This window comes from Lynx canadensis, chromosome E2, assembly GCF_007474595.2.
Source record: "Lynx canadensis isolate LIC74 chromosome E2, mLynCan4.pri.v2, whole genome shotgun sequence".
Classification (NCBI taxonomy): domain Eukaryota; kingdom Metazoa; phylum Chordata; class Mammalia; order Carnivora; family Felidae; genus Lynx; species Lynx canadensis.
In genome coordinates this window covers 53,421,824-53,441,853 of record NC_044317.1, presented here as the reverse complement: position 1 = coordinate 53,441,853, position 20,030 = coordinate 53,421,824, and the positions used below count along the sequence as shown (strand labels likewise).

At 52.5% G+C, this 20,030-nt stretch overlaps 1 protein-coding gene across 3 annotated transcripts; it reads left to right on the top strand.

Annotated features, from left to right (window-relative positions):
* Positions 1 to 101: 101 nt before the first annotated feature.
* Positions 102 to 14,996, top strand: LOC115502089 (nitric oxide synthase interacting protein). Of its 3 annotated transcripts, XM_030297301.2 has the most exons (10): positions 120 to 205; positions 9,339 to 9,341; positions 9,506 to 9,576; positions 10,127 to 10,232; positions 11,275 to 11,356; positions 13,735 to 13,894; positions 13,986 to 14,104; positions 14,262 to 14,449; positions 14,574 to 14,682; positions 14,889 to 14,996. In XM_030297301.2, the coding sequence occupies exons 3-10, from the start codon at positions 9,507 to 9,509 to the stop codon at positions 14,958 to 14,960; spliced, it is 906 nt and encodes a 301-aa protein (XP_030153161.1). In that variant the 5' UTR covers positions 120 to 205; positions 9,339 to 9,341; position 9,506; the 3' UTR covers positions 14,961 to 14,996. The 3 variants fall into 3 exon arrangements, with proteins under 3 accessions (XP_030153159.1, XP_030153161.1, XP_030153160.1); XM_030297299.2 differs by lacking the exon at positions 9,339 to 9,341 and having other exon boundaries at positions 102 to 205; XM_030297300.1 differs by lacking the exons at positions 120 to 205; positions 9,339 to 9,341 and adding an exon at positions 9,343 to 9,428.
* Positions 14,997 to 20,030: the final 5,034 nt, after the last annotated feature.

Genomic DNA, 20,030 nt, shown 5'->3' with positions numbered 1-20,030 from the left:
AGTAACTACTCAGGTTTCCGGAGGGAGCGAGAGGAGAAGGGAGGACTTACCAAGTCAGAAACGTATCTCGGCAACGAGGGGCAGCTCTACTTCCGGTCCTTTTTCCGGGCGGAAGTGGGCGTAGCGCTGAGGGGAAAACAGCCCTCCTTTCCGGTGTAGGGGCACAGTTGAAGAAGCGACGGAGGGTCGAGGAGTCGTTTGTGAGGTGAGTTCCAGGGGGTGGGGGGGATCGTGTTGCTGCGATCGCTTTCCCGCGGGCTAGACTTCTGGGGTCCTGAGGGAGACAGGGACGGGGTTTCGAATTCCCGACTCCCTGTCAATCATTAATAGACGACTCCAGGCGCCCCATGTCTGAAGCTGAACTACATCTCCCGGCATCCCCGGGAGGTAGCCAGGCCTCCACCCGGCACTTCTTAAATGTCGGTATTCCACCGTAGAGGGCTATGGGCCGGGGGTCCCAGGGGAAGGAGGAGACTGGGACTCTTGGGAGGGTCTAAGGAGTGGGACTTGAGGAAGAAGGACCCCCTTTCCTGGCCTCAGTTTCCCATCTGTGACCGGGAGGGCAGAGGAGATTGTGCAGTCGCCCGCCGCTGCCTTCTCTGCATTTTTTTTTTTTTTTTTGACAATTCCTTCCTTCTCAGAGTTGGTGGAGGCTTTAACCTTTTCCTCTGGGGAGGTCTGGGGTCAGGCCGACCTGGGTTCTCATCCCGATGGTGCTGTTGAGTCAGTGTGAACTTGGGCTTCGAAGGGTTTTACTTTAACGTTTTATTGTGAAAATGTTCAAACTCACAGAGAATAATGTAAGAATCCCTATCGCCTATGGGGCGCTTGGGTGGCTCAGTCGGTTGAGCATCCGACTTTGGCTCAGGTCATGATCTTGGGGTTTGTGAGTTCAGGCCCCCTGTCGGACTCTCTGCTGACCGATCGGAGCCTGGAACCTGCTTCAGATTCTGTGATAACGCTGCTGAGAATATTTGTGTGAGAATTTTTGTGTGGACGTGTTTTCATTTCTGTCGGAAGCAGCATTGCTGAATCAAATAGTAACTCTACCTTTAGGCTTTTGAGAAACTGCCAGACTTTTCCACAGTGGCTGCCCCAGCCTCCATTCCCACTCAGTGTGTAAGGGTTCCAGTTTCTCGACACTTGTTATGATCTGACTTTTCGGTTGTGATCCTCCTAGTGGGTTTGAACTGGTATCTCACTGTGGTTTTTTATCGCATTACTTAAAGTTTTATTAGGGCGCCTGGGTGGTCCAGTCGGTAAGGCGCGTCAGACTTCAGCTCAGGTCATGATCTTGCGGTCTGTGGGTTCGAGCCCCGCGTCGGGCTCTGTGCTGATGGCTCAGAGCCTGGAGCCTGCTTCAGATTGTGTGTCTTCCTCTCTCTCTGCCCCTCTCCCCTCCTCTCAAAAAATAAACATTAAAAAAAATAATAAAATAAAAAGTAAAGTTTTATTTACTTATTTAGAGAGAGTGCACCCATGAACGGAGGAGGGGGAGAGACAGAATCCCAGGCAGGCTCTATGCTGTCTGTGGGGCTCGATCTCACGAATCATGAGATCATGACCTGAGCGAAAACCAAGAGTCTGATGCTCAACCGACTGCGCCACCCAGGCACCCCTATTTAGTTTTAAAGATTTTTTAAATATAATTTTCTAATGTCTATTTTTTGAGAAAGAGAGAGAGAAACAGAGTGCGAGTGAGGGAGGGGCAGAGAGAGAAGGAGACACAGAATCCGAAGCAGGCTCCAGGCTCTGAGCTGTCAGCACGGAACTCACGAACTGCAGGATCATGACCTGAGCCGAAGTCTGACCCTTAACCAACTGAGCCACCAAGGCACCCCTTAAAGATTTTGTTTTTAAGTAATTGCTCTACACGCAACACGGGGCTCAAACTTACAACCCTGAGATCAAGAGTCACATGCTCTACGGTCTGAGCCAGCCAGGCGCCCCCTCACCCCACCCCCTGCCTATTTTTAAATTGGGTCACTCATCTTTTTATTATTGAGTTATAAGTCTTTCGTATATTCTAGATGTTATTCCTTGATTGGATATATGATTTGCAACCCCCACTTGTGTTTGTACAGCCTGCGAACTAAGAACGGTTGTAACATTTTTTAAAAATTAGACAAAATCAAAAGAAATGATATTTTGTGACCCATGGCAATTTATGTGATTCAGATGTCCGTGTCCACAAGGAAACTTTTATTGGAACACAGCCATGCACGTTCATGTCCGTGGTGTCCATGGCTGCTCTTGCCGTAGGAGAGCCGAGCTGAGTAGTTGTGACAGGGGCCCAGTGGGCCACGAAGTCAAAAATCTTTTTTTTTTTTTTTAATGTTTATTTATTTTGGAGAGAGACAAAGAGCACGAGTCGGGGAGGGGCAGAGAGAGAAGGAGACACAGGATCCGAAGCAGGCTTCAAGCCGTCGGCCCAGAGCCCGACCCCGGGCTCGAACTCACAAACCGTGAGATCATGACCTGAGCTGAAGTCCGACGCTCCACCGACTGAGCCACCCAGGCGCCCCAAAGTCCAAAATCTTTACTATCCTGACCCTTTTTGGTTGATCCCTGCCACGTTCCTTATGGTGAAGGCCCTCGCCAGCAATATGACTATTTCGGAGATTGTCTGTGACGGACAAAATGAAGGTTACGTGAGATCATGGGAGTGGAGTCCTACCGCATGGGGCTGGTGTTGTTAGGACAGGAGGAGATGCCAGAGGGCACGCTCTCTGCCCTGTGAGGACACAGCAAGAAGGCGGCCACTATCCGGGAGCCAGGAAGAGAGAATCCTCACCAGAAGCTGACCACGCTAGCACTGTGATCTTGGACTTCCAGCCTCCAGAACCATAAATATCTCCACAAATAAATGTCTGTTGTCTAAGCCACATTCCAGTAGATGGAATTTTGTTCTGGCAGCCCTAGCTGACTGATGCAGATAGGAAGAGCCAAACCTGCACTGTAAAGTTACATTTTTATCCTTTCCGCTAACGGGTATTGGCACCCTGCGAATATACAGTTCCCTTCAGTCTTTCCCTTAAGGGCATCCCTCAACAATCATTGCCTCGTCAACTGTGTTGTCAGGGGATGCAAAATGCTTTTCCACTTCTTTTATTTATCTTTTCTTTTTTTTTTTTTTTAACATTTATTTATTTTTGAGAGACAGAGAGAGACAGAGCATGAGCGGGGGAGGGGCAGAGAGAGAGGGAGACACAGAATCCAAAGCGGGCTCCAGGCTCGGGGCTGTCAGCACAGAGCCCAACGCGGGGCTTGAACCCACAAACCGTGAGATTGTGACCTGAGCTTGAAGTTGGACGCTCTACCGACTGAGCCACCCATGTGTCCCTTTAAATTTAAAAAAAAAAAAAAAAAAAAAGTTTTTTTTTTTTTTAACGTTTATTTATTATTGAGAGACAGAGAGACAGAGCATGAGCAGGGGAGGGGCAGAGAGAGAGAGGGAGACACAGAATCTGAAGCGGGCTCCAGGCTCCGAGTGGTCAGCACAGAGCCTGACGCGGGGCTCGAACCCACAAACCACGAGATCATGACCTGAGCTGAAGTTGGATGCTCAACCAACGGAGCCACCCAGGCGCCCCTAAATTTTTTTTTTTAATGTTTATTTATTTTTGAGAGAGAGAGAGTACAAGCAGGGGAGGGGCAGAGGGAGAGGGAGACACAGAATCTAAAGTGGGCTCCAGACTCTTAGCTGTCAGCACAGAGCCTGATGTGGGGCTTGAACCCACAAACTGCAAGATCTTAACCGCAGCCAAAGTCAGATGCTTAACCAACTGAGCCACCCAGGCGCCCCTGCATCAGCCATTATTAATAGAGAATCTCTGGGGGTGCCTGGCTTGCTCAGTCGGAGGGGTGTGTGATTCTTGATCTTAGGGCTGTGAGTTCGAGCCCCATGTTGGGCGTAGAGATTACTTAAATAAATAAAAACTTGAAAAAAACAGAGAATCTCAGATGCTCACTTTTGCTTTTAGCGAACTCTCTCGGTACTGCTTACACCCCGTCCTAAGTCTGCGATTTCCTTGAGTGTAATTAGCTCCTTGGTTTCCTTTAACACAGAAGCCTTCATACCCCTGGAATGGCCTGGCACACACCTTTTAGGGAGAGGGGTGTGTGGCATTCTCTAGGTTCTCAAAGGGATCCCTGACCCCACCAAAAGGTTAAGAGCCACTGGTTTTAGAGTTCAGAAAACCAACTGCAGAAAAAGACGGCAGGGAGTCGGTAATTTGAACGCCAGCCAGAACCATTAGCGTGTTAATGGTATTGTGGTCATGGTTTTTAAAAGTCCCATCGCAGCGCTGTGCCCTGTGCCCTTCGAGCCCTAGAGGCCGTGTAGCACTTTACTAAGTGGCTAGTTTGACTTGAGGGACTGAATGTTTCTCAGTTCTTTCATTTTAATTCATTTAAATAGAAACGCCAACACTAGACCGAGTTATCGGAAACCTTGTAAGCATGTTCGGAACAGAGGCGGTATGTGAATGTACCTTGGCAGCCGTAAATCACAAAACCTAAATAGAGGTCAAGTATCTCCAGTGAAAGTTTCGCGTGTGAATTGAAATGTGTTGAAAGAGTAAAGCATAGTCCAGATCTTGAAGGCTTTGTACAAAACAAAAAGGGGGAGGGGGAATGGGTTGGCCTGTGTCCTCAGACTGTCACCCTCTTGGGAGGACTGACAGTTGCCACGTGGTTAAGGGGGCGGCCCCGCAGCCTGCTTGCCTGGGTTCCCCTTCCCAGCTGGGGGATGCCCGAGCCTGTTTCCTCCCTCGGAAGTGGGGCGTGATGATAAGCAGGAGATAGGATTTTGGAATTTCTCTGAAATACTAGTGACAGCAGATGGCAGTAGTTCTGTTCTCTGTTTTGAACTTGGCCCTAATGAGGAGACCATACAGCCGCGCTGGGTCCTGCCACGGCCGCCCACCAGCCCGTTAGCCCGCGGCCAGCAGCTCTTAAACTTTTTGGTCTCCGTGTCGTAAAAGTCATCCAGGACTCCAGAGAACTTTTGTTTATGTGAGTTCTATCGATTCATATTTGCTGTACCAGAAATTAAACCTGATGTGAAAAAAGGTTTTTATGGGCGCCTAAGTGGCTCAGTCGGTAAAGCGTCCGACTCTTGGTTTCAGCTCAGGGCATGATCTCACGGTTCATGGGTTCGAGCCCCGCATCGGGCTCCGTACTGACAGTGTGGAGCCTGCCTGGGATTCTTCTCTCTCCCTCTCTGTCTGCCCCTTCTTCACTCTCTCTTTTTCTCTCTCTCTGTCTAAATAAACTTTAAAAAAGAAAAAGGTTTGGGGCGCCTGGGTGGCTCAGTCGGTTAAGCGGCTGACTTCGGCTCAGGTCATGATCTCGCGGTCCATGAGTTCGAGCCCCGCGTCGGGCTCTGTGCTGACAGTTCAGAGCCTGGAGCCTGTTTTGGATTCTGTGTCTCCCTCTCTCTGACCCTCCCCCGTTCATGCTCTGTCTCTCTCTGTCTCAAAAATAAATAAACGTTAAAAAAAAAAGGAAAAAGGTTTTTATTGAGCAGTAATTCACATAACACAAAATTCATCCATTTAAAGTGATATATACACTATTTTGTGCAATCACCACCACTTATCATTCTGGAACATTTTCATCACCCCAAAAATAAACCAGAAAGTCACTCCTCACTTCCCCTTCTCCCATCCTGTGGTAACCACCATTCTGCTTTCTGTCTCCATGGATTTGCCTGTTCTGGACGTTTCTTATACGTGGAACCCTACGATACATGGCCTTTGTGCCAGCTTCCTTTCTCTTAGCATAATAAAACATTACTTAAAAATCGGCTCCACACCCACTGTGGGGCTTGAATTCAGGACCCTGAGATTAAGAGTCACATGCTCCACCAACTGAGCCAGCCAGGTGCCCCTAAAACATTTTTAAAACCCAAGGATGCAGAAGCATACATTCAGTTTGCGGTGGGAGCAATGACATCCTCACGTGTCACGCTGTCTCTGGAAAACTCCACTGTGCACTTGTGAGAGAGTGAGAGTAACAAAGGCAAACACATGTTAGTATTATTATGGAAATAGCTTGTGGACCCCCTGAAGGTATCTTAGGAACCCCTCTAGGATCCCCGGACCTTACTTTGAGAACCGCTGCCCTAGGCAATGGCTTCACTTCTAAGAATCCTTTTGCCCATCTGAAAAATGGTCATGGGCCAGACTTCAGAGAGTGGTTGAGGTTGGACAATCAATGAGATGGGGGCACAGAGAGTTGGCGTGGGGTCAGAGATCTTAGCAGTGTTCTGTGGGACTATTCCATTATCACCTGGCCAAGTTAAAAAAAAAAAAAAAAGGTTGCCTCTGTAGTTGCTCCTTTTACTCTTGGAGGGAAAATGTCTCCGGCCATGGCCATGAAGCCAAAGAGTGTAGAAACCCCTGTCATTGGCCACAAGACAAGCAGCTGTGTGCCAAATCCCACAGAGGGTCAAGGCAGTTGACAACTAAGAATAGAGTAGGGAATTTGGCCATGAGGAGGTCAACGCGACCTTCATGAGTGGCAGTTGGGGGGGCTGGGGCTGAAGCCAGAGGGTGGGGGGAGGAGTGCCTGGCAGGTGAGCGAGGGGAGACAGCAGGTGCTGGATGTTTGCTCAAAAGCTTGGGGGTGAGGGGAAGTTGGAGGAGGGCCACGGGTCAAGTTGGGGTGTTTCACCAAGGTTAGCTGTCGCAGGCAGCACAGTGGCCACCACTGGGGTGAAATGTTTTGTGTCTCGACTGGGGTGGCAGTCACAAGGGCATACATCTCTGTCAACACGCATCAGATCTATGTCCATACACCGAAGAACAAAAACCAGCTTCTGAGAGGAAATCGCCAGTAGGGGGAGAGCGAGATCCATAGCTCGGAGAGGGAGAGAGTTTTGTGGTTCAAGTTCTGAATGTGAAAGACAAGAGTCTGAAGGCGACCAGAAGAGGGGAATACAGACAAAGTTACTTTTTGCAGTTTGGGAGTCCTTGGCTGTGTCCCCCCGCCCCCGGCTCCACCCCAGCCTTCTGGACCTTTCTCACAACCAGAGAGCCAGAGAGAATATTTCCTGAACACCGCCTATGTGCCAGGCTCTGAGCAGGACTCATTCAGCTGTCACAGAAATCCAGTCTCGGCAATGAGATCCCATGGTTATCCCAGGGATGATTAACTTTTTGCCAAATTAAACCAAGGCTCAGAGAAAGGAAATGGCCAACCTAGGGTCACAACAGCCAGTGCGGGGCCAACCCTGGACTCAAGCCCAGGCTGAAGGTCATCTTGCCCAATCCTTGATCCCTATAGCCTACAACCCCCTCCTGTAGCTCCAGCCCCTGATTAGTCCCCACCGACACATGGGCAACCACTCCGATATGCAGAACATACACGCTCTTGTTTGTAAGTATTCTTTAATACGCACTATCTTGGGGCGCCTGGGTGGCTCAGTGTGGTGGTTAAGCATTCAACTCTCGATTTCCGTTCAGGTCATGATCTCACGGTTCGTGAGTTTGAACCCCATGTTAAGTTCCGAGCTGACAGTGCAGAGCCTGCTTTGGATTCTCTCTCTCTCCCTTTCTCTGTGCCCTTCCCATGCTCCCTCTTTCTCTCTTTCTCTCTCAAAAATAAGTAAAACAATAAAATGTACTATCTTGCACACACGTAGATTGGTAGTAATTCTGTTTTATTTTTTAAATTTTGTGTATTTTATTATTTTAGAGTATGTGCACATGAACAGGGGAGAGGGGCAGAGGGGGAGAGGAAGAGAATCTTAAGCAGGCTCTACCCTCAGCACAGTGTCCAACTCAGGGCTCGATCCCACGACCCCAGGAACATGACCTGATCCGAAATCAAGAATCAGATGCTCAACTGGCTGAGCTACCCAGGTGCCCCTTACTTTTTTTTTTCTTATTTTTTATACCCAGTGTTAAGATCCACCTGTGACACCTTGCATGTATCTAGCAGATTGCATCTCACTGCTGGGTGGTCTCCAGGATGGGCTGTCACCACCCATTCTCCCAGGGAGGGACATCAGGTGCCTTTGACTCCCCTCTGGTATAAATAACACTGCTGTGGACATCCTTGGGCATGCTCCTTGTGGGTGTCTCTGAGAATGTCTTTGGGGCCCATCACCCACGGTGCAGAATCACCTATGCTTACCTTGCTAAAGTGCCACCAGCCTGTGTTCCAGGAGGCTGACCCTGTCCACTCTCCCCGCTGCATTGCCTTAAGGGTCCTGAAACCGATCATGTGTCCTCACCAAGCCCTGGTCTTACCCAGCTTTTTGAAGTTTCGCCTGTCAGCCTGATGATGATAGGTATGAAGTGCTATCTCACTGTGGTTTTCACCTGAAGAGAGCTGGATTATCTCTCCATACGCTCGTTTGTCTTTGAGCTGCTTCTGTAAGTTGCCTTTTCACATCCTTTGCTCATTTTCCTGTCAGGGTGGCTGTTTTTTTTTCTTGTTGATTTGCCAGAGCCCCATGTACAGTCAGTTCCGCTAGAACACCTGTTTTGAAAATTTAGGGGCGCCTGGGTGGCTTGGTCGGTTAAGCGTCCGACTTCGGCTCAGGTCATGATCTCACGGTCCGTGAGTTCGAACCCCGCATCGGGCTCTGTGCTGACGGCTCAGAGCCTGGAGCCTGTTTCAGATTCTGTGTCTCCCTCTCTCTCTGCTCCTCCCCTGTTCATGCTCTGTCTCTCTGTCTCAAAAATAAATAAACATTAAAAAAAAAAATTTAAAAAAAGAAAATGTGAATTCCAGGGCACCCAGCTGACTCAGTCAGTTAAGCATCCGACTTCGGCTCGGGTCATGAGCTCACGGTTCGTGAGTTTGAGCCCCACATCAGGCTCCATGCTGACAGTGCAGAGCCTGCTTGAGATTCTGTCTTTCTGCCCCTCCCGACTCATGCTTTCTCTCTCTCTCTCAAAATAAATGAATACACTTAAAAAGAAAAAGAAAATGGGAATTTATCCCGGCGCAATCGATCATGTTTGGAAACAATTGGACCATGGTGCAGATTTCCCCTTTGCTTACATGTGCTTTCACCCACCCAGGCGAGAAGGGGGTGAACCCCCCAAAACCGCACTCCACTGCAGTGAGCCTGTAGGCATACACCGAGCACACACATGCATACATAGCCCCAAACAGAACATCTCTGAGGCCCCTCACTTCACCGTGTCTGTATGTAAGGAGCCCCACGCATCCTCATCTGCTGCTAGAACTTCTCTGGATTTCAGAGAACCCTCCTTCTACCGCCTCAGAGTAACTCACAGGGTGCACGCCTTCTGATGCATGATTCCACAAGCAGAGTGTAGGTCACTTTCTAAAGTGAAATGCTGTCTTTCTTTTTGCAGTCTGTGGGTATTTCCTAACCAGTCGACGCGTGTGAGACTGTCCTCCGCTGACCCACCCCCTATTTTCCCATCTGGCAAGGCCAGAGGCAGGTCGGCTCCGAGGGCCTGTCCTCCCTGGGGCCTCCCTCCACCACAGCCCTGCAACTGTCCCCTCCTCCTCCCCCCAGGATGACCCGGCACGGCAAGAACTGCACGGCAGGGGCCGTCTATACCTACCACGAGAAGAAGAAGGACACAGGTACTGGGTTTGGGAGGGGGGACACTTGTATCTCAAAGGCGCCATCTCACTTTGCACCTCCGGCTGTGTCTTCTGGGCATGTCTCTTTCCCCCCCACCCCACCCGCCGACCGATGGTCATGACACTAAGAGTAACAGCCCACGCGATCCCGTGCCCCTGCAGTGGGCACTTGTGGGCGTGAACTCATCTGAGACTCCCAGCTCCCCACTGAGGAAGGAATCGCTGCTGTCGTAGCCATATTCCAGAGGCAGAAACTGAGGCCCAGAGAGGGCCAGGCCCTTGAGTCTGGGCTGAGGGGAGTCAGGCGTGAGCCTCTCTACCTGGCAACTTTGGTGACAGCCTGTCACTTACCCTCTGGATTGACACCTTCCTGAGGGCTATGCCCCGCCCCCAATGCACACACACAGCCCGAGCTCTTGACTGCCTGTCTCTCGGAGTCCCGCCCGACACCCACCCCCCCACATGCAAGTTCTCTCTGTGCCTTTCTCTTGGGGTTTCGCAAGGGGCACCTCTCCTGTCCCTCCATCCCTCTGCCTCTGTCTGTCCCCAGCGGCCTCAGGCTATGGGACCCAGAACATTCGACTGAGCCGGGATGCTGTCAAGGACTTTGACTGCTGCTGCCTCTCTCTGCAGCCCTGCCACGACCCCGTCGTCACGTGAGCTGGGGAACTGCACTGGGGGGTGTGGGGAACCGCCTGCACAGCCAGGGCGCCCTGGGCAAGCCCCTTAACCCCTCAAGAGCCTCAGTGTGCTCATCTGAGACATGGGCATGATCCTAACGTGTTCCCCAGGGATGTGGAAAAGACTACATCCGTAACAGAGGGTAGGGCCCTTGGATCATTGCCTGGCACATAATAATAGCTTATGTGTGGAGCATTTACCATTCCCCGCCTTGTGGTCTGGCAGAGGCCTCGGTGAGATAACGGGTACAAGGTGCTTAGTCCAGTGACTAAATATGGGCTCACTTTACAGGTCTGTTTTACAGACATAGTGACGAGAGCAGCCCGTGGCTCAGGGTCCCTGAGGCCACCTGCAGGTTCAGTGATTCATTGGAAGAACTCGCAACTCAGAAAGGTGGTTAAGAGTCAGTGACGGCTTATTACGGTACAAAGATGGAGATTAAGTCAGTCAGGGGAGAAGGCACGTGGGGCCGAGCCCAGGAGGGACCAGGATCGAGCCTCCAGTTGTCCTCTCCTGATAGAGTCACACAGACAGCGCTAGTCTCCCAACAACGACATGTGACAGCAGGCAGACATGGGCGCCGCCCACCGGGGGAAACTCACGGGAGCCCCAGCGTCCAGGGATTTTACTGGAGGCTGGTAACTCAGGCATGGCGTGACTTTGGTCTCCAGGCCCTCCAGAGGTCTAACCTCATACCACATGGCCCAGCCACCTCCCCCACCAGGTGAACTGAGACACTTTTATCAGGCAGCACATTCCAAGGGCTCAGAGGCTCCCTCCTGGGAGCTGGTTCAAGGGCCGGGTCCTTTGGAACGTGTAGGGTTTGGAGAACGCGGCCCGCTGAGCTAGCCCTTTATTGCACAAGATTTTCCCTACAAGGCAAAGCCAGGAGAGTGAAAATGGCGTGGTCACCTCAGAGAGCTGTGCTAGGCACCGCGTGACCTGCCGCCTGGAAGACGCTTCGTGCGTGCCCAGGGCAGGGAGCCTATGGCTTCCCATCCCGTCCTGTCCTTACAGCCCGGATGGTTACCTGTACGAGCGTGAGGCGATCCTGGAGTACATTTTGCACCAGAAGAAGGAGATCGCCCGGCAGATGAAGGTGATGGGGATGGGGGCACGGGAGGGCGGCTTTGATCCCGAGCTCACAGAGCCTCTCTGACCTTCTTGTCTAAGTTCCTTTTCCCTCTGAGCCTTTGCCTATGCTGTTCCCTCTGCTTGGCGCACCGTCCCGTCCCGCTTCTCCTGGTTAGCTCCTTCTCCTTCTCCAGATTTCCTCCCAGGCATCGCCTCCTCTGACCTCCTGCGAGTCCAGGGCCTCCGGGGTCTGCCCCTGCCCCCCCTCCCACCTCTTGACACTTACGGTTGTGACTCAGCCTGTGGCTGACATGTGCCCACTTCCGCCACTAGATGGCAGGCCCCAGGGGCAGGGAACAGATCTTTTGCCCACCCCATGGCCCTAGGTTCTCTGTGAACACTTGGTAAATTGACTGATGTCACCTCATCTCCCTGGGCCTCGGTTGCACTGCCTCTCAAATGGGCTGACAGGACCAAATCAGAGGGCGCTGCAGGGCGTGTGGGAGATGCTCACAGATCAGAATTCTCGAGGCATTTACTTGGAGCCATGCCCACTTTCCACGGCTGAACTCATTTTGTGGGTAGGAGGGACCCCGTTTATCGCCGTGTTTGAGGCGCAGCTGGTCGATCTCCCTCCTTTTCCTGCCAGGCTTCCTAGAGCTCCAGAAACACTGAGGGTTAGATTCTTTGTTTTTGTTTTTGTTTTTAATGTTTATGTATTTTTGAGAGAGAGAGGCAGAGTCTGAGCACGAGCAGGAGAGCGGCAGAGAGAGAGAGAGTGGGAGACACAGAATCTAAAGCAGGCTCTAGGCTTCAAGCTCAGCACAGAGCCCGACACGGAGCTCAAACCCATGAGCCGTGAGATTATGACCTGAGCCAAAGTTGGACACTTCACCGACGGAGCCACCTAGACACCCTATTTTTTTCTTTTTTTTAAGTTTATTTATTTATTTAGAGAGAGAAATATCGGGGGGGGGGTGGGGAGGGGCAGAGAGAGAGGGAGAAAGAATCCCAAGCAGGTTCCTCACTATCAGTGCAGAGCCTGACGTGGGGCTTGAACTCACGAACCCAAACCTGGGAGATCATGACCCAAGCTGAAATCAAGAGTCAGGTACTGGGGCGCCTGGGTGGCTCAGTCGGTTGAGCGTCCGACTTCGGCTCAGGTCATGATCTCACGCCCTGTGAGTTCGAGCCCCGCATCGGGCTCTGTGCTGACAGCTCAGAGCCTGGAGCCTGCTTCAGATTCTGTGTCTTCCTCTCTCTCTGCCCCTCCCCTGTTCATGCTCTGTCTCTCTTTCTCTCTCTCTCTCTCTCTCTCTCTGTCAAAAATAAACATTAAAAAAAAAAATCAGATACTTAACCCACAGAGCCACCCAATGCCCCAAGGGTTAGATTCTTGTTGAGACTTTTGTCTTGAGTGAGTGGCTTTCCCTGTGCCTATACCCTCTGCGTGGCTTAGTGGCCGCCTGGGTGCTCCCTCATCAGGGTGACCATGCCAGCGGTCCTCCCGAGCACCAGTTCCCCTCCGTCTTCTCACGCAGCTGGGTGCCCCGGGGCAGTCCTAGAACCCAGCACTGTGTCCCTGTGTCTCCACACACCCGTACCACCTGCACACTTAGGGTTCTGTGAACGTTCATTGCTTCTTAACCCTCCTGGAGCTCGCCTCGAGGGCAGGACAGGATCTACAGTACCTACCCTGTAAAGTCAATATAATATGGCCCACGGGCACATGAATCGAGCACTTGCTCTGTGCCGAAAATCTCCCACGTAACCCAGTGAACCTCCGCGGTCAGTCGCCATTGTTAGCCTGTTTTACAAATGAAGAAACTGAGGCCAGGAGGAGTCACAGCACTTACTGGAGGCCACAGAGCTCCTCGGTGACGGAGGCAAGGTTTAAGCTCTGGCCGTCTGTCCCCTGCCAAGCTGCTGACCACCCTGCTGCCTAGGAACAAAGAGGCCACTGAGTCCCAAACCAGCTAAATGGGAAATGACCTAAGTGCCCTGCAGTGGGGGAAGGGACGAGCAAAGGCAGCAGAGCCACGCCACAGATTACAAGACCCACGGGTTAAAGATTCACACCCTGTCGCTTCAGCGTCCGACTGCGGCTCAGGTCGTGGGTTCGAGCCCTGTGTTCACCGATAGTACACAGCCTGCTTGGGATTCTCTCTCCCTCTCCCACCTGGGCATGCGCCCACACGCGCTCTCTCTCTCTCTCTCAAAATAAACTTTAAATAACTTAAAAAGACTCACACTCAGGCAGTTACCAGCCTCTACTAACTGCCGCTGCCAGGACCGTCCCCTGTGGAGGCCTCGGTTTACCCGCCTGTGAAATGGGAAGAGCCACCCTCAAACGCCACAACGCGCGGGAAGGTGCCGAGCCCACTTCTTTCTCGCTGCCCACAGGCCTACGAGAAGCAGCGGGGTGCCCGGCGTGAGGAACAGAAAGAGCTGCAGCGGGCGGCGGCGCAGGACCAGGTGCGGGGCTTCCTGGAGAAGGAGGCAGCCATCGTGAGCCGGCCCCTCAACCCCTTCACGCCCAAGGCCGCCCCTGAGACCGGTCCAGGTGAGGGGGAGCGGACTTGCCGGGGAGCGCGGGTCCCGCAGGCCCGGGTGCCTCACTGGGTGCGGCATCCGGGCCCCTCTCCCTCCCGCAGATGATGCCCGCCCCGGGGCCAGTGCAGGCCCCACGGGCAAGGACAAGGACAAAGCACTGCCCAGCTTCTGGATCCCGTCGCTGACCCCCGAGGCCAAGGCCACCAAGCTGGAGAAGCCTGTGAGCATCCCCAGCACCCTGCGCCCACTTGGCACAGAGGACCCGAGTCCCCCAGTGTCCCCAGCGCCTCCTTCCCTGCCCGGGACCCCCATCCTCCCTCCACCTGGCCCCAGCCCGGCCTGTTGACCGACACCCCCCCCCCTCCTGTCCTGCTCAGTCGCGCACCGTGACCTGCCCCATGTCTGGGAAGCCGCTGCGCATGTCTGACCTGACACCCGTGCGCTTCACGCCGCTGGACAGCTCCGTGGACCGCGTGGGGCTCATCACACGCAGTGAGCGCTACGTGTGCGCCGTGACCCGCGACAGCCTGAGCAACGCCACGCCTTGCGCTGTGCTGAGGCCCTCGTGAGTCGCCCCGGGGAGGATGACCTGGGGACCTGCAGGGCCGGGCCGGGTCGGGCAGTGTGGCTGTCCCTCATCCGAGCGGGGCCTCTCTGATCGGTGTCTCCTACCCTCACTCTCACCGAAGTGGGGCCGTGGTCACCCTGGAGTGCGTGGAGAAGTTGATTCGCAAAGACATGGTAGACCCCGTGAACGGGGAGAAGCTGACGGACCGGGACATCATCGTGCTGCAGCGGGTGAGCGGTGACCTGCCTCTCCGGGACCCCGCCCCCGTCCTCTCCCTACGCCCACACCTACTCCCCGACCCCGCCCTGCCTCCTCCAAGCCCCACCCCCGCCTTCCTAAGCTGGGGTCCTGCCTCACCTTGCGGGCTTAGGATACCCCCCCAACGGGCCCTGCAGCCCGACCTGCCTCCACCTTGGCCTTGTCCCCACCTCCCCAGGGCGGCACCGGCTTCGCGGGCTCCGGAGTGAAGCTGCAGGCTGAGAAGTCCAGGCCGGTGATGCAGGCCTGAGTGCACAGGAGACCAAATAAACAGGCTTGGACTCACTGGCCCTTGTGGTGCCTTCGTTGGCCTCGCGGGAGCCCTGGGGCCACACGGGGAGCCCTCCAGCGTGCGCCCTCCAGCCCAACTGCAGTGCCCCAGTGTGAAGGCGTGGGCTAAAATTACCTTTAAGGTGGCCTGACATTAAGAGTAAAATCTGAACTGAGCCCACACGCGCTGCGTTAAAACTGGGCAAGAGCGGCCAGAGGTCAAGGTCCCAGCTGCCACGGTAGGCAGGCGCCGCTTTGACAGGCTAAGTAGAAATCCCGCCGCATCTTTTTGAGTCCTGCCAAATTCGAAGCCCGCGAGATGTCCAGGAAAGCCTCTCTCCCAGGTAAAGGGTGGTGAGACGCCCAAAGGAAACAAAATGCAGTGAGAGCAGCCGGCACCCAGTCAGGAGCCCTCCTCCCTGACCCTTGACTGCCGGAAGGCCAAAAGCAAGAAGAAACCCTCATCCAAGGACGCCAGAGGCCGGGGGCTGCACGGTACCCGGCAGGTGTGGAGAGCCGAGGGTGGGGCCTGGTGCACCTGCCTGGAGTCAGCTTACGGAGGAGCACAGGGGCAGGTCTTAGAGCTCTGTGGGTTTTTTCTCCCCGTTTTTTAAATTTAGTGGGTTTTTTTTAATTTTTTTTTTTATGTTTTTATTTACTTTTGAGACAGAGAGAGGCAGAGCATGAGCAAGGGAGGGGCAGAGAGAGAGGGAGACACAGAATCGGAAACAGGCTCCAGGCTCTGAGCTGTCAGCACAGAGCCTGACATGGGGCTCGAACTCACAGACCCTGAGATCATGACCTGAGCCAAAGTCGGATGCTTAACCAGCTGAGCCACCCAGGCACCCCTTTTAAATTTAGTTTTTAATGTTTATGTTTGAGAGAGAGAGAGAGAGAGTGCCACAGCGGGGTGAGGGGGTCAGGGCAAAGAGAGAGAGACACACACAGAATCAGAAGCAGGCTCCAGGCTCTGAGCTGTCAGCACAGAGTCAAACCCAGGGCTCGAACCCATGAACCGGGAGATCATGACCTGAGCCGAAGTCGCAGGCTTAACCGACTGAGCCACCCAAGTGCCCCTAGAGCTTTGTTTTCAATGACCATCGACTCATAAAAGCACCCGTGGGCAGTGTGCAAAGTAGAGCATATAGTCAAGCGAAGATCAACAAGCCTTAACGTTCCCGCCCTGAGGGACACCTAGGTTCTGTCTTCTAGGGCTTTCTCCACGTGTGTACACTAGTTGGCTCAACCAGCATGACATCTCAGGGCACGTGCTGTTCCGTTCAGCAAACAGTCTCTGCCTTTTCACTTTTGTAAAAAGTTTTCATCGAACGCCCAGACCCGACTCAAAGGACCGGGAAGTGCCCTTCGGTGCTCTTTGGTGAAGACCCTGTCTGGTGTCTGCAGGGGAAGGTTTTCGTAGGAAGGGGGTGTATCATCCTTGCACCCTGGGGAGCCCCCCCCAAACCCAGCATTTTCTCCCCCCAGAGCGTTCTAGGACCTCCCTTTGATCCCTAGACCCCAGAACCTGGAAACTGGCCCAGTTGCCACTGACATTCAAGGGCAGGCCTTGCCATCTGGGCTTGTCGATCTATGGTCCTCTTGCGTCTGGGCCACAGTCCTGGGGGAGGGACGCTTGTACTCATTTCACAGAACAGCCCACTGACCCTGAGAAGATGCTCTTGCCCAAAGTCACACTGCTCAAGGCTGTAGCAGAAGTCAGGTTCACTTAGAAGCCAGCCGCCTCCAGAGACCTCCCCACCCCCAGCCCTGCCCTTCCTCCCATCCTCTGTACCTTTTCCTCCCCCAGGTATCTCTACATTGTCACCCCATGAATCTTCCCCCCCCCCTTAGTGAGCTCCCAGCCAACCCCTTTCTACCTAGAGCATTTCAAGCCACCCCTCGGTCCCTAAACACCCCCAATCTTCAGCCTGGTTTTTTTTTTTAAGTTTTATTTATTATTTTGAGCGAGAGAGCAGGGGAGGGGCCAAGCGAGAGGGAGAGAGAGGATCCCAAGGAGGCTCCATACTGTTGAACCGCGAGATCATGACCTGACCCGAAGTGGGACACCTAACCGACTGGGCCACCCAGGTGCCCCATCAGCCTCTTCTTTTTTTTTTTAAGTTTATGTATTCATTTTGAGAGAGGGGTGGGGAGGGGCAGAGAGAGAGGGAATCCCAAGCAAGCTCTGCACCCGCCATCAGCACAGAGCCCAACGAGGGGCTAGAACTCACGAACGGTGGGATCATGACCTGAGCCGAAACCCAGAGCCAGACGCTTAACCAACCAAGCCACCCAGGCGCCCCTCAGCCTTTCTTAATCGCCCACAACCACCCCTGGGACCTTCCAGTTTTCTCTCAGCCTCCTCAGGGACTCCAGTCTTGTTCACACGTGTTCAGGCCAGCCCTGCCACCACCGATCAAAGCTTCCAGGATTCCCAGCCTTGCACCTGTATTTCCACAAGGGGCCTAAATCCCCCTGATCCACGGGCCCTTCGAGACCCCCTTTGCGGAGAGGCGGCAGGGTGCAGGTCAAGGTCCGTCCAAGAAAGTAGTTTCCTTTGAGGTTTCAAAGGGGACAGGGAGCGGAAGCAAGGGCCTCCTGGCAGCTTGAGCCGCAGCAGTGGAAGGGAGAGGAGGAGGTGCCTTTTCTCAGCAGAGGGCCCTTAGGCGCCGCTTGGGAAGTTGAGAGCAAGAAAGAGGCCGGGGGGAAGGGGGGTGGGGGTGCCTGCAGTGGCTCCGGCCTCAGCTGGCCTGCAGAGGGCACTGGCAGGCACTTGGCAATTCTTAAGGCTTTTAGTTGTACGTATCTTTAAATGTCTATTTATTTATTTTGAGAGCGAGAGCAGGGGAAGGGCAGAGAGAGGAACACAGAATCCCCAGCCGACGCCACCCTGTCAGCAAACAGCCCAACTCGGGTCTCGATCCCACGAACCGCGAGACCATGACCGGAGTCCATGACCATGACCTGCAGTTCTTCAGGCTTTTAAACAGGGAGATTTATTCTGGAAAGGAAAACTATATAGACAGGGGGCAATTCCTTGGTTGTCCAGGGAGGGAGCGGGATGGGCTAGGAAGGAGTGGATAGCAGGAGGCTTGGGGGAGGGGCAGCGGGGCTGTTCTGTATCTTGATTGTGGGGGTGGTTGCATGACTGATTCATCAGAATTCATAGATTTGTAACCAAACAGCGGACTTTATGGGAGTTAAAATTCAAATTTAAAAACTAAAAAAATAAGGGGGGGGGGTGCCCGGGTGGCTCAGTCAGTTAAGCATCTGGCTCTTGATTTCAGCTCAGGTTGTAATCTCACAGTTTGTGGGTCCCCAGCCCCCAGTCGGGCTCTGTGCTGACAGTGCAGAACCTGCTTGGGACTCTCTCCTCCCTCTTTCTCTGCCCCTATCCTGCTTGCCCTCTCTCTCTTGCTGTCTCTCTTTCTTAAAAAGAAAGAAAGAGAAAGAAAGAAAGAAAGAAAGAAAGAAAGAAAGAAAGAAAGAAAGAGAAGAAAGAAGAAAGAAAGAAAGAAAGAAAGAAAGAAAGAAAGAAAGAAAGAAAAGGAAGAAAGAAAGAAAGAAGGAAAGAAAGAAAAAACTTTAAAAAAATCAACTTAATATTCCACTCCTAGGTATATAACCCAAGGAGACTGAAAGTCTGTCTGTGCAAAAACTTCCACATGAATGATCCTAGCGGCACTAATCGTGTTAGCCGAAAAGTGGAAACAAGCCAAATGTCTTTCAAGTGCTGAATGGATACTCAAAACATGGTATAGTCATCCAGTGAAATATCATTCAGCCATAAAAATGATGAAGTACGGTACCTGCTACAACGTGGATGAACTTGGAAAACCAGTACGCCGGGCAGCTGGCTGGCTTCAGTCAGAGGAGTGGGAGAGACTCTTGATCTCGGGGTCGTGAGTTCAAGCCCCAAGTTGGGTGTAGAGATTACTAAATAAATAAAAACAACAACACAGTATGCTAAGTGAAAAGCCAGCCATAAAAGGTCACATGATGTATGATCCCTCTTATATAAAAAGTCCAGAATAGGCAAATCTTTTAATTTATTGGAAAATTTTTAATGTTTATTTATCTTAGAGAGTGCGAGTGGGGGGGCACAGAGAGAGAGAGAGAGAGAGAGGGAGACACAGAATCCGAAGCAAGCTCCAGGCTCTGAGCTGTCAGCACAGAGCCCAACGCGGGGCTCGAACTTGTGAACCACGAGATCATGACCTGAGCTGAAATCTGAGCCCCCCAGGCGCCCCAGAAACGAACTTTTTTTTTTTTTTTTTTTACCACACTGGTAGGCAAGGAAACAGCGATAATTTGGCAATATCTAGTAAGAGCTAAAGATGCCAACTCCACGATCCCACAATCTCCACTGACCCATACACCCCACAGAGGCACAAACATGCTCAAAAAAACGTGAACTAGGGGGCAGCCCGTCAGTTAAGCATCCCAGTTCAGTTCAGGTCACCATCTCATGGTTTGGTTCGTGAGTTTGAAGCCTGCATTGGACTCTCTTCTGTTGGCGCAGAGCCCACATCAGATCCTCTGTCCCCTCTTTGCCCCCCCCCCCCAAAAATGAAAGAAAGAAGAAAGAAAGAAAGAAAGAAAGAAAGAAAGAAAGAAAGAAAGAGAAAGAAAAGGAAAAGAAAACCCAAACTAGAATGTTCCCAGTACAGGGTGCCTGGCCGGCTCAGTCAGAAGAGCACAGGACTCTTGATCTTCGGGTCGTGAGTTCCAGCTCCACACTGGGTGTAGAGATTACCTAAGTAAATAAATCTTAAGGGGAACCTGGGTGGCTCAGTCGGCTGAGTGACCGACTTCGGCTCAGGTCATGATCTCACAGTTTGTGGTGAGTTCGAGCCCCACGTCAGGCTCTGTGCTGACAGCTCAGAACCTGAAGCCGGCTTCAGATTCTGTGTCTCTCTCTCTCTGTGCCCCTCCACTGCTCATGCTCTGTGTCTCTCTCTCTCAATAATAAATAAATAAATTAAATAAATAAATAAATAAATAATAAATAAATAAAATTTAAAACAAACAAACTGAAAACAGCCTAAAT

Bases quoted from the DNA above. Each gene is read 5' to 3' on its own strand.
- LOC115502089 (XM_030297299.2), top strand. From the start codon at position 9,507: ATGACCCGGCACGGCAAGAACTGCACGGCAGGGGCCGTCTATACCTAC. The intron at 9,577-10,126 runs GTACTGGGTTTG...GTCTGTCCCCAG, and splicing joins CGAGAAGAAGAAGGACACAG to CGGCCTCAGGCTATGGGACC. The intron at 13,895-13,985 runs GTGAGGGGGAGC...TCCCTCCCGCAG, and splicing joins CGCCCCTGAGACCGGTCCAG to ATGATGCCCGCCCCGGGGCC.